This window comes from Mustela putorius, unplaced genomic scaffold (assembly GCF_011764305.1).
Source record: "Mustela putorius furo isolate JIRA1106 unplaced genomic scaffold, ASM1176430v1.1 tig00003988_pilon_pilon_pilon, whole genome shotgun sequence".
Lineage (NCBI taxonomy): Eukaryota > Metazoa > Chordata > Mammalia > Carnivora > Mustelidae > Mustela > Mustela putorius.
The window spans coordinates 17,557,548-17,571,756 of NW_025422127.1; the positions used below are offsets into that span (position 1 = coordinate 17,557,548).

The 14,209-nt window shown below is 41.2% G+C and overlaps 1 protein-coding gene across 14 annotated transcripts in view; it reads left to right on the forward strand.

Annotated features, from left to right (window-relative positions):
• Positions 1-13,954, forward strand: part of BCL2L13 (BCL2 like 13) — an 85,123-nt gene extending 71,169 nt beyond the window's left edge. For 12 of the 14 annotated variants that reach the window (XM_004773759.3, XM_004773761.3, XM_004773760.3 and 9 more), the window contains one exon: positions 11,574-13,954. In XM_004773759.3, the coding sequence (XP_004773816.1) occupies positions 11,574-12,386 (813 nt within the window). In that variant the 3' untranslated portion in view covers positions 12,387-13,954. The remainder of the gene's footprint in view (positions 1-11,573) is intronic. The other 2 variants (XM_004773763.3, XM_045071574.1) reach the window with 2 other exon arrangements.
• The last annotated feature ends 255 nt before the right edge of the window (positions 13,955-14,209 follow it).

Consider the following 14,209-nt stretch of genomic DNA (forward strand, 5'->3'; position numbering starts at 1 on the left):
TGAAGCTCCTTGAAGAGATGCAGATAAACTCTTGAATCTATAAATGACGTGGCAAAGAGAAATCCCTTTATAACAAGGTGTTAGAGGATTTACGTAACTAATTAGAATTGTGTTCTGGCAAAGATCTAGGTAAGTACAACTTCACAGGAAAACTGAGTTTAAGCTGTTGATCTGGCTTTGGTGATTGGTCTTCCTTACTCTTGGAGTAAGGTATACTCCTCCAAAATGGTTCCCTCGGTAGCTATTTTCATCGTGTTAGCTACTGTCACTCTCTGTTATTGGTGGTTCATCAAGAATCAGCAAACTCAGAATGTCCCTATAGTCACTCGGTAGCCTTTATCATCTTACTTCTTCCTTTTCATTGTACTAGAGTATGATTGGGCTTTGGGTAGGATATTGAGGGAGCCAAATTGATTACAGCCATTATACCCATTTTTGTTTCACAAGATACAATAACTGGGTCTCGGGGCGCCTGGGTGGCTCAGTGGGTTAAGCTCCTCCTTTTGCTCGGGTCATGGTCTCAGGGTTCTGGGATTGAGCCCTGCATCAGGCTCTCTGCTCAGTAGGGAGCCTGCTTCCCCCCTCTCTGCCTGCCTCTCTGCCTACTTACTTGTGATCTCCGTCTGACAAATAAATAAATAAATCTTTTAAAAAAAACAACAACAATACCTGGGTCCCACCTTCAAAGATTCTAATTTGATTGTCATGGGTTATAACTTTAGCATAGGTAGACTTAAAATTTTCACAGGTGTCTAATTAGGCAGCAGAGTTTGAGGGCTGCTGTGTTACCTAATCTCCCCAACTAGAGTTTAGACCCCTTGAAACAAATTTTAATCTTAAAATTCTTAAACTTTATTAGATAGCTGATTATATGTTTATTAGTTAAACACAACTATAAACATAAAGAAGCCAGTTGTTTAAGTGTTTGAAATAAATATCAAGAAAGCCATGGTGAAATAGAAATTTTTTAGTGAGTAGGGTAGAATACCAAGAAAGGGAATGATGGTTGTAGAGCTCAATCAGGAAATGCTTCTTGAAGAAGTATAGTCACACCTTGAAGAAGTGTGAGAGACTTATGTTGGAAAAGCAGCAGGGCGTTAGTTGGATGTGTCGTGGGATCCGGCTTATGTGATTTGGACTGACCGTGACTAAGAAAGGCAAGACTTTGTTTATTTGTTATGTTCCAATCTTTTGCATTTGAGCCATTTGTGATATATCCTTTTTTTATTTTAAGATTGATTTTTATTTATTTGACAGACAGAGATCACAAGTAGGCAGAGAGGCAGGCAGAGAGAGAGGAAGAAGCAGGCTCCCTGCTGAGCAGAGAGCCCGACACAGGGCTCAATCCCAGGACCCCGAGATCATGACCTGAGCCGAAGGCAGAGGCTTTAACCCACTGAACCACCCAGACGCTCCCATTTGTGATATATCCTAAACTGAGTTTTGGTTATGAAAAAAACAGTCAAAAAACAGTCCTGGGGCGCCTGGGTGGCTCAGTGGGTTATGCCGCTGCCTTCGGCTCAGGTCATGATCTCAGGGTCCTGGGATCGAGTCCCACATTGGGCTCTCTGCTCGGCTGGGAGCCTGCTTCCTCCTCTCTCTCTCTGCCTACTTGTGATCTCTCTCTGTCAAATAAATAAATAAAATCTTTAAAAAAAAACCAGTCCTGAACTTGTTTGATCTTGCTCAGACCTCCACTGGGTGTCTGTTTTCTCTGTCTTTAGTAGAAAAAGTTGGCTAACAGATTTGTTTCCTCTTCAGAGAGGCTTGCAGGTCTAGAACAGTAGGTTATGAGACATGTTATGTTCTGTCTTTGTGATTCCAAGGCAGCAGTCCTGCACAAAGAGAAATGACAGCTGTTCTTCTGTGGAAAAGATCTCAGATTCATGACCTGGATCAGCTTGTCTAAGTTCCCCCCAAATTAATATTAATCTATCAATATAATATATATAATTCTATTAATATAATATGTGTGGGATTCTATAAGGCACTTGGCATAGGGCTGAGAATAAAACCAGTACAATGAAGATGTTTAAAAACATACTTTAATCTCTAGGGACTTAGGGACATAAGACAGATACACACAATTTACTATAAACTTTTTTTTAAAAGATTTTACTTATTTATTTCACAGACAGAGATCACAAGTAGGCAGAGAGGGAGGCAGAGAAAGAGAGGGAAGCAGGCTCCCTGCTGAGCAGAGAGCCCTATGCAGGGCTCGATCCCAGAACCCTGGGATCATGACCTGAGCCGAAGGCAGGGGCTTTAACCCACTGAGCCACCCAGGCACCCCTACTATATACTTTTTAAATTTTATTTCATTTTTTAAAAAAGATTTTATTTACTTATTTGACAGAGTGCACGAGTAGGCAGAGCAGCAGACAGAGGGAGAGGGAGAAGCAGGTTCCCCGCTGAGCAGAGAGCCCGATGCAGGACTTGATCCCAGGACCCTGAGATCGTGACCTGAGCCAAAGGCAGATGCTTAACTGTCTTCTGAGCCACCCAGGTGCCTCTACTATATATTTTAAAGCAAGAGAACAGATAAATCATTTAAGGGTTTAAAGGTAATGAAAAGGATTCAGAAGGGCAGAACTGAGGAGGAGGGCATTCTGGGTAGCTAGAACATGGTAATTTGAGTCAGAGAGAGAACTTTTAATTCTCTTCAGCACCAGCAGTATGTGACCTTGGACAGCAAACACTGAGGTATAGTCCATGTGCATAGAAATCTAGAAATGAATAAAGAACAGTTCCTATCAGTGTCTGAGAAAAATCAAAATAGCTAGTGTTCAGCGCTACGTTTGTATCCAAAGATGGGACCAGCTTTCTTGTTAAGCATTTGCTGACCATCACTGTGTAGTCGGCTTATGTTAGGCATTACAAGGGGGATAGCAAAGACGTTTAAAGCATGTTTTCTTCCCTTGAGGTGTTTATAATCTATCTAGTTGGGGAATGACCAATAATTGTGAAAAACTTAGTGAGAAGTATGGTAAAAAATGTATAATTATGGTATTTTGTGTAGCCTAGACTCAGAGCTCGGAGTTCAGGAGAAATAAGAGAGGGGAATTGGATTCAGTCCAGAGGGGTTAGAATTTAAGCTGGATCTAAATGAGGAGCTAAATGAGGAGTCTTTAGTTTGGAAACCATGGATAAGTTTCAGGGACTGTGAATTTTCCCTAAAATGGTGTGTATGCTTTGTATGAATGCATGGTTTTAAAGGAAAAGTCTCACATCTTTTGTTGCATTATGAAATGTTTTCCACTTATCAAAATGTCAGCGCCACTATCTACATGAGTAAGAAGACAGGGCGTGGGGATGGCTGGATTTATTTATTTATTTATTTATTTATTTATTTATTTATTTTTAGGGCTTGGGAATTTAGTACAGTGTTTGTAGGTAGCAGTGAGCAACTTTGCTAAGATAAGTCTTCCCTCTTACATGGTCACCTAATTTGTGATTAACACAAATTTGGGCTAATGGCTCTAGGAATAGAAGAGAGAAAACCCAGTAACTGCACTACTAGGTATTTATCCAAAGGATACAAAGATAGTTATTCAAAGGAACATATGCACCCCAATGTTTATAGCAGCAATGTCTACAGCAGCCAAACTATGGAAAGAGCCCAGGTGTCCATTGACAGATGAATTGGTAAAGATGTGGTGTATGTATCTGTATCACACACACACACACACAGGAATATTAGCCATCAAAAAGAATGAAATCTTGCCATTTGCAACTATGTGGATAGTACTAGAGGGTAATACGCTAAGCAAAATAAGTCAGAGAAAGACAAATATATGATTTCACTTGTGTGGAATTTAAGAAATAGAACAGATTAACATAAGGGAAGGGAAAATAAAATAAGATGAAAATCAGAGAAGGAGACAAACCATAAGAGACACTTAACCATAGAAAACAAGCTGAGAGTTCCTGGGGGGTGGGTGATGGTGTAACTCACTGATGGACATTAAGGAGGGCAGTTGATGCAGTGAACACTGGGCCTTATATGCAATTGATGAATCACTGAATTCTACCTCTGAAACAAATAATACACTATACGTTAATTAAATTGAATTTAAATAAAATTTTTTTAAAAAACAAGAAAGAAAATTTGGTCTTACCTTCTCCCTGTACTGTAGCCTTATATTTGGTTTCCTGGGAAGACATTTAATGTGCCCAAGAAGAAATAATATATTATTCTAAATATTGTGTGACGTTGCCCTCTTGCTTTTTATCTGGAGGAGACAGATAATTAGAAATAGATTTGAAATGGACCACTACTTACTCTGTTTTATAAAATTCAAACAGCTTTTATCTAAAGGTTGATGCTACCTTAGGTTCATCTTTTCTGTTCTGAGTTAGTGATGCCATAATAGGGGGTTAGGGGAAGTTGAATTCATTTTTCAGTAAAACCAGCATCTTTGTCAAACTCGGGAAGAGTGCAGGGAAAATACTCCCCTTCTATGACATAGAGACATATACTTATTTTATATTCAGAAAGACAGTGGTAGTTTGCTCTCCATGAATTAACATTTAAGTATCAGCAAGGCCTCATTACCCTTCTTTTTAACTACTTTGCAGAGCTTGAGGGTAGAGGATTGAAAGCTGCTGGGCCGTATTTAATTTCTTATTTGGAGATTTTGAGAAAGCAAATAAATAAAACGTGTACCAAAATCAATAAAGGAAAATTATAAACCTCATGCTACCTTATACTATTACTACTCTACTACCTTTTTCCCTCCTTGTAAAATTATTCCTTATATGAGCCTTTATTTCTGGTTTTCACAGTGGAGCTCCTTGAAGAGGTGATTTAATAAACATATATGTATATCTGTTTATAAATATAAATATATATATTATGTGGCAAAGAGAACTCCCTTTGTAACGAGTGTTAGAGGATTTGCATGACTAATTAGAATTATGTTCTGGGAAAGAGGTAGGTAAATACAACTTCATAGGAATTTATTTTTTAAAAATTTTTCTTGTAGTCTCTACATCCAACATGGGATGACCCCAGACTCATAACTCCAAAATCAACAGTTTCTTACTCTTTCAACTGAGCCAGCCAGGAGCCCCAACCTTCATCTTTTTTAATTCCTCCTCATCTCATGCTTTGGAATACTGAAGAGCTAGTATTGGCCTGAATATACAATGATATTTCTCAGTGCTGTGTTTTTGTTTATACTTTTCTGCTTCATGGAGCATCTTTCTCATCTCTTTCATCTTTTAGTTCTTAATCTTTAAGATCCAACTCTTGTTCTCTCTTCTTTTTTTTTTTAAGATTTTAGTTTATCTTTATTTTATTTTATTTTATTTATTTTAAAGATGTTATTTATTTATTTGACAGAGCGAGACACAGTGAGAAAGGGAACACAGCAGGTGGAATGGGAGAGGGAGAAGTAAGCTTCCCACAGAGCAAGGAGCCTGATGCAGAGCTTGATCTCAGGACCCTGCGACCATGCCCTGAGCTGAAGGCAGGCGCTTAACAACTAAGCCATCCAGGCGCCCCTAAAGATTTTATTTTTAACTAATCTCTACTGTGGGGCTCAAACTTAGAACCCCAAGATCAAGGGTCACATTATCCACTGACCATGTCAACTAGGTACCCCTCCTTCTCTACGTTTTAAACTGTATTTTAAACTCCTGGCAGGAGGCAGAGATTTTAGTGTTTTATCACTGACATCTAAACAGCAATAAGAAGCCAACTACTTTCAGGAATAGGAGAAATCCAGTACGGCTCCCAGGGTCTTGGCTTAACTGACCGGTGAAATATTTTCTGGTCTCCAAATTGGATTGTAACATCAAGGAGACAGGAGTCTTTGGCATTAGTTTTGGTGAAAGATAATGATTGCTTATTTTAGAGTAATAGCAGAAAATGTTGAGAGGAGGGGAAAACTTTATTTTGCTATATTAAGGATATACTAAGAATATTTTGAGATATATTTAGTATTTCCTGATGAAACAAGGAGAGGATGATGATGAGGTAGATGCTTAGCTAAAATAAAAACTTAAAATTGGGATAAGATAGAGAAATGATGGAGAAGTGCTGTTTGTAGTTTGTATTCTTCAGTAGGATAAGTGTTATCTTCTGGCTATCTGTAATTAATGATTTCAGCCGTTGATGGGTGTGCAGTCCTTATACACTGTGTTTGGTTGTGAAGTGACTCTATAATCATGCATTAGTGACCAAGTCCCAGAACTGTTGAGTTGTCTTATATTACCATTGTAACTGATGGAAAGATGAGAGTTTAAGAGATCAAATCCCATAATATTATAGCCGTGAAGGTCTCATTTATGTGCGATTTGAAGCCTGGGAGAGGAGCCCATTTGAGGAAATAATACTAATGGCAGATTTTCTTTTCTTTTCTTTTTTTTTTTTAAAGATTTTACTTATTTATTTGACAGACAGAGATCACAAGTAGGCAGAGAGGCAGGCAGGGAGAGAGGAAGGGAAGCAGGCTCCCTGCTTAGTAGAGAGCCGGATGCGGGGCTCAATCTCAGGACCCTGAGACCATGACCTGAGCTGAAGGCAGAGGCTTAACCCACTGAGCCACCCAGCGCCCCATGGCAGATCTTTTTAAAAACAAAAAAATAAGGGGCGCCTGGTGGCTCATTCAGCTGACATCTGACTCTTGATTTTGGCTCAGGTCATGATGTCAGGATGGTGAGATCAAGCCCTGCATTGGGTAGGCTGGGCGTGGAGCCTGCTTAAGATTCTCTCTCTCCCTCTTCCCCGTCCGCACTTCACCCCGTCCGCACTCCACCTACACAAGCTTGCTCTCTCTCCCCGCAAAAAATAAATAAATAAAATCTTAAAAATACAAAATGAAATAAAAAATAAGATTATTAACTGGCATAGACTCTAGCTACTTTAGTACTTTACGCCCTCTGTTTCCTTTAACCTCAGTCTTTTTTACAAGTATCTTTGCCCCCCAAAATTGGTTATTTTAATATCCAACTAAGTAGTAGTCTTGTTTTTTGTTTTTTTTAAAGATTAAAAAAAAATTTTTTTTAAGATTTATTTATTTATTTGACAGAGATCAAAAGTAGGCAGAGAGGCAGGCAGGAAGAGAGAGAGGAGGAGACAGGCACCCTGCTGAGCATAGAGCCTGATGCCAGGCTCAATCCCAGGACCCAGGATCATGACCTGAGCTGAAGGGAGAGGCTTTAACCCACTGAGCCACCAGGTGCCCCCCCCTTTTAAAAATATTTTATTTATTGGGGCGCCTGGGTGGCTCAGTGGATTAAGCCGCTGCCTTCGGCTCAGGTCATGATCTCGGTGTCCTGGGATCGGGCCCCGCATCGGGCTCTTTGCTCAGCGGGAGCCTGCTTCTCTCTCTCTCTCTGCCTGACTCTCCGCCTACTTATGATTTCTCTCTCTGTCAAATAAATAATAAATAAAATCTTTAAAAAAAAAAAAAAAATATTTTATTTATTTATTGACACAGAGAAACACAGCAAGAGAGGGAACAGAAGCAAAGGGAGAAGGGGAAGCAGCCTTCCTGCCAAGCAGGGAGCCTGATGCGGGGCTCGATCCCAGGACCCTGGCATCATGACCTAAGCTGAAGGCAGATGGTTAACGGCAGAGCCACCCAGGTGCCCCAGTAGTAGTCTTGTTTAAGAATAAAGGTCCTGGGCGCCTGGGTGTCTCAGTGGGTTAAGCCGCTGCCTTCGGCTCAGGTCATGTACTCAGGGTCCTGGGATCGAGTCTCGCATCGGGCTCTCTGCTCAGCAGGGAGCCTGCTTCCCTCTCTCTCTTTCTGCCTGCCTCTCCGTCTACTTGTGATTTCTCTCTGTCAAATAAATAAATAAAATCTTAAAAAAAAAAGAAGAAGAATAAAGGTCCTGGGGGCGCCAGGCTCTCTGCTCAGCAGGGAGCCTGCTTCCCCTCTCTCTCTCTGCCTGTCTCTCTCTGCCTACTTGTGATCTCTGTCAAATAAATAAACAAAATCTAAAAAAAAAATGCTGAAAAATATTTTTAAAAAAGAATAAAAGTCTTAATAGTCAATAATAAAAAGATAATAGAATTTTTATTTAAAAAAATTTTTTTTAAAGATTTTTATTTTATTTCTTTGATGGACAGAGATCACAAGTAGGCAGAGAGGCAGGCAGGAAGAGAGAGGGAAGCAGGCTCCCTGCTGAGCTGAGAACCTGATGCAGGGCTGGATCCCAGGACCCTGAGATTATGACCTGAGCTGAAGGCAGAGGCTTAACCCACTGAGCCTCCCAGGTGCCCCGAATTTTTATTTTTTTTAAAGATTTTATTTATTTATTTTAGGTAGAGAGCAAGGAAAGGAGCAAAAGGAGAGGGAAGGGGAGTGGGAAAGAATCTCAGGCCGACTCCGCATGAAGCACAGGGGCTGATCCCACAACCCTGAGTTTGTGACCTGAGCCGAAACCAGGAGTCAGATGCTTAACCAAATGAGCCACCCACGTGCCCCAACAATAAAATTTTTAAATGAGCAAAAGATTGGGCGCCTGGGTGGCTCAGTGGGTTAAGCCGCTGCCTTCGGCTCAGGTCATGATCTCAGGGTCCTGGGATCGAGTCCCACATCGGGCTCTCTGCTCAGCAGGGAGTCCGCTTCCTCCTCTCTCTCTCTCTGCCTGCCTCTCTGCCTACTTGTGATCTCTGTCTGTCAAATAAACAAATAAAATCTTTAAAAAAAAAAAAAAAAGAACTCTTTATAAAAAAAACAAAAATGAGCAAAAGATTTAAATAGACATTGTTCCAAAGAAGATAAATGGCTAATAAGCTCATGAAAAGATGTTCAGTATCATTGATCATTAGTGAAATGCAAATCAATACCAAAATGAGATATCGCTTCACATCCCCGTTGATGGTCCTAATAAAAAAATAAAACAGACAGTAACAGGTGTTAGGATGTGGAGAAATTGGAATTCTTCTACATTCCTGGGAGGAACATAAAATGGTACAGTTGCTTTGGGAAATAGTTTGGCAGGTCCTTAATAAATTAAACATAGAATTATGTGACCCAGCAATTTCGCTTCTAGCTCTATCCTCAAAAGGACTGAAAGTATATGGTCAAACAAAAACTTTTATGTGGATATTCAGTCACCAGAACATTTGAGAAACAACCCAAATGTCAACCAACTGATGAATTAATAAGCAAAATGTGGTCTATCCCTACAACAAAATACTGCAAAGTCTTAGAAAGAAAGAAGTGCCGATATACACTACCATGTGGACGATCCTTGAAAACATTACCTGCAGCGAAAGAACCGAGACACAAAGGGCCATGTACTATGTGATTGCATTTATACGAACTTCCCAGGGGAAGGAGGAATTGCTTGGGAGTCGGGGGGCGGGGGCAGAATCTTACTCTTTGAGATGATGGAAATGTTCAGGAATTAAAGAGTGGTGGTGTTCGCATACATTGTGAATTGTGCGCCTAAAAATGGTCAGTGTTAGGTTATGTAAGTTTTATGAATGTAAGTATCAATACTAAAAAAAGAGTATAAAATTTTTTTAAAATAACACCAATTTCTTATTTATTTATTTATTTATTTATTTATTTTATTGTGGTGGTGGTGCCAAAGTGGAAGCCCAAGATGTGGGAGTATCTTTTTAAAAAAATTTTTTTAAAGATTTTATTTATTTATTTGACAGACAGAGGTCACAAGTAGGCAGGGAGGCAGGTCGAGAGAGAGAGAGAGAGAGAGAGAGAAGCAGGCTCCCTGCTGAGCAGAGAGCCCGATGTGGGGCTCAATCCCAGAACCCTGGGACCATGACCTGAGCCGAAGGCAGAGGCTTAACCCACTGAGCCACCAAGGCGCCCCTATGCAAGAAGTTTTTAGTTTTGATTGACTAATGAAATTATTCTACTTCATATGAATAGCAGCTGTAATCGAAATAAAATAGGAATTAACTTGCTTTACATAATCCTATTCAGACTCTCTGTAGCATATCTGTCATCCAGACATTCTGTGAAGCTTTCATTAGGTGTTTATGAAAGTCGAAGTCCATTGGTTCTCTTCCTGCCTTATTTATTCATTCATTCATTCATTCATTCATTTATTTATTTATTTTACTTGTTTTTTTAACATAGTTTCCACACCCAGCATGGGGCTTGAACTCATGACCTCAGGATCAGGATTCACATGCTTTACTGACTCTTCATGCCTTCCTGATCACATTGTAACCTCTGGGTTCCCCTACCATCCTGTGCATATACCTGTCTTAAAGCTTTCTGTATCCTATTGAAATTAGTTATTCATACGTCAGTTTTCAAATCTAGACAGTGAATTTTTTACGAACAAAAATCGAGTCTCATCTTATTCTTGTAATGCTGGTGCCTAACCTGGTGCCAATAACAGGCAATAAGCACATGCTGGGTCCTATTAAACTAAACTGCTAAATGTGAAAACCAGGACTGGCATTATTTATCTTTATTACTTTGGCATGAAGTGTCTTCCTAGAGAGAGAAGGACGAGTCCTGCATTTCTGGCTTCCCTCTGGCCACTGCTCTCACATAATTTTAAAGTGGAGCTGTCCTTGTGGAGCTGAAAGACTCCGTCAACTAACCATTTCCTATGAAATCGAGTCCATATTTCTTACCTCTCTGTCAGGTTTCCCAGAATCCCTTTCCCAACTGAACTTTCTATTCTTCATGTGCACTGTGCACTACTCAAACTGGGTTACTTACTGTTCCCCTCTTTTATATTTCTGTGCTTTTGCTGGTGGTGTGTTTTGTACATGGGCTTTCACCATGGAACCTGACCCATCCTTCAGATACCTAAAATGTTCCAGGAAGCTCTGTCATTTCCCTGCTTGCTGCAGTCCTCACCGAAAGAAGTCAGCACCTTCCCATCTCAACTCTTTTTTCCCCCCATCTCAACTCTTATTAGCACTTGTACCGTAGGATAGCATTGCCTAAATGATCAGTTCCTTGAAAGCAAGGTGCTTGCCTTTGTTTTCTCTGCTGTTTTGCATTACCACTTCAAATATAAATACATTGAGTTAAATATAAAAATCAAATTTTGGTTTTTTAGCTTCAAGGAAACTGGTCCAAGGACCGTGTTGTTAAAAATTCTTCCATTCTTCAATGGTCTACAGGTAAATGCTTCAATCAGAAACTTTTTTATTTATTTCTAGAACTTCAGTTTAGGAAAGAATTTTTTTCCAGATTTATATTTGTTTTATTTTTTAAAATGTTTATTTATTTGAGAGAGAGAGAGAGTGCACACACAAGCAGGAGGGCCCAAGGGAGAAGGACAGACAGAATCTCAAGCATACTCTGTGCTGAGTGTGGAGCCTGATGCCCAGTGGGACCAAGCCCACCACCATGAGATCATGACCTGAACTGAAACCAAGAGTCAGACACTTATATATATGCATTTATCAGTCAGAGAGAGCACAAGCAGGGGGAGCAACAGAGGGAAAAGCAGGCTCCCCACTGAGCAGGGAGCCTGACGTGGAACTTGATCACAGAACCCCAGGATCATGACCTTGGCCGAAGGCAGCTGCTTAACGGACTGAGCCACCCAGGCATGTCAGATTTACATTTATTTAAATGTATTTACCATTCTTTATATTGACTCTCCTCCTTCTTTTCTAGGGCACTGTCTTTAACCTTGAATCAGAGGAGGAGGAGTACCCTGGAATTGTTGCAGAAGATAGCAATGACATTTATATCCTTCCCAGTGACAACTCTGGACAAGTCAGTCCTCCAGAGTCTCCTACTGTGACCACTTCCTGGCAGTCAGAGAGCTTACCTGTTTCACTGTCAGCCAGCCAGAGTTGGCACACAGAAAGCCTCCCAGTGTCCCTAGGTCCTGAGTCCTGGCAGCAGATTGCAATGGATCCTGAAGAAGTCAAAAGCTTAGATAGCAATGGGGCTGGAGAGAAGAGTGAGAACAACTCTTCTAATTCTGACATTGTGCATGTGGAGAAAGAAGAAATTCCTGAAGGCGTGGAAGAGGCTGCCGTGGCACCCATCATCTTGCCAACCAAGGAGCTGCGGGAGGTGCTCCCCGAAGCACCAGCTCCCTTGCTTCCACATATCACTGCCACTTCCTTGCTGGAGATGAGGGAGCCTGACACAGAAGGGATGACAGTGGAGAAAGTCAGCCCTGCTACGTCTTTGTTCGTGGAACTTGAAGAAGAGAGCTTAATGAAGACAAAAGCAGCAATGGTTGAATCTGTTGAACGGGAAGCTGAGTTGATCCCCACCCTGGAACCCATAGCAACACTGCTGAGTGAAGAGGAGAAGCGTGTGAGGAGAGAGGGTCTTCAAGAAGGCCCCTCCCCTGCTGAAGAGAAGGCCAGCCCCCTGTTTGAGGGCAAGTCTATACTGCTGTTTGGAGGGGCCGCCGCCATTGCCATCCTGGCTGTAGCAGTGGGGGTAGCACTGGCTCTGAGAAAGAAATAGATTTTTCAGAAAAGAAAGAAGACATAAAAGATGTAAGATTTTAGCTATACTGACTGAATTTGAACCACCAACAGCTGATTTGGACATTTGTGGAACATTCTGGGGTAATGGGGGACTTCTGCTCAACAAGGCAGTGATGGATCCGCACAGTAGGGCTTCAGGTGGAGGGCAATCACGTTTGTCTGACTGTAAGCTCCAAGGGCCTTGACTTCTGCGAAATTCGGCATCTTATGTGTCAAGCACTCCCTCTAGAACAGGGTTTCTCAGCCTTGGCATTAATGACATCGTGATTAATTCCTTGTTGTAGGAGGCTGTCCTGTGTGCTGTAGGATTGTTTAGCAGCCTCCCTAGCCTCTAACCACTAAATGCAAGTAGCACCCTTCCGCCAGTTGTGATAACCAGAAATGTTTCCTGACATTGCCAAATGTCCCCTGGGGGCAAAATTGTTCCCGTGAAGAGCCATAGCTCTACAGGGAAACGGTTAATTTTGGAGAATCTGGGATAGAAGTTCCCAGGCAAGAGGGCTTGGCTGTGGGCCCTTCAGCTGCTGATTTGTTCCTGCCCTTGGAATTTCATCTTTCCTGATGAACATGCTGTGGTTTTGCAGCCATTCCTTTGTGGCTCTTCTTTTCTTCCCTACCTTCTTAGTCCTGTAGCGGGAGGGTGCTCTCCCCTTATGTCTCAGCTGCCTCTCAGGTACTGCACTGCTCCTCTTCACCCCCAGGTTCTTTATAAGGCCCCATGGGAGAGTGCTTGCTCCGGGCCCACTAAGTCCCTGATGCTTCCTACAGCTCCACCTTGTAAAGATTTTGCCTTTAGTCATCTTAAAAAAACACAAATATAAAAGAGACCTAGGGTTCCCTGCCTGTGAATGCAAGGGCAAGTAACTGGTTAGAGAGCAGTATTTGTCTGATTTACAAGCAGGATGACTTAGATGGCCTATCCGAGGTCTCTTCTGGCCCTTTTATATATGGCCACCCTGTGGAGCTTATGGTTACTTGCTGGCAGCATCTCTGTTGCTAGATGGTTACAGTCTATACTCTGGGCTCTGTGTTTTCCCTTTATCTGGCCTGTCTTCTTATTGGTCAGCTAGCTTCTCTGCCGTCTCTTGCTTTGTGATAAAGATTTTGTACTTGGTCTTACAGACCAATTGAATGATAACTCTTATTAAATACAGAAAGTCTCCCTAAATACTACTGAAATAAAAAGTAGCAAAAGAGAAGCTTGAATTTCTTGAGGCTACCCTTGAGATTCTAGTTTGGCTTTCACAGTTCAAGAATAAGACTTCTTCCCTGAACTCTTTACGGTCCAAATGCCAGAGTGATAAACCAAAATGATTCTAATCAGTATGTGTTAGTTGAGAATCAGCATAACTTTCTTGCATCTGGCCAATCCCATCCCTAAAGGAGGGTGGGACTGTATCTTTTCATGTGGGAGGATCAGTGTCACTATGCAGGACACACACGCTTGGTACAGGTCATCTCAGATTTATCTTAGTAAATGTAACAAATTACTTTTTAGATCCTGAAATTTGTAATAAAATTACTTTACTATCCTGATCACCAAAACTTACGTTTTAAATGTGCTTTCTTTTTTAAATTTATATTCTAAAATGAAATCTTCTCCTTAAAGCAATATTATGTCAAAGTTGGTTGAGGAAAGGTCTGAAGTATGTTTGTCTGTTTATTATGCAGTGTCTTTTTTTTTTTTTTTAGATTTTACTGGTTTATTTGACACACAGAAAGAGAGATCACAAGTAGGCAAAGAGGCAGGCAGAGAGAGGGGGGGCGGAAGCAGGCTCCCTGCTGAGCAGAGAGCCTGTT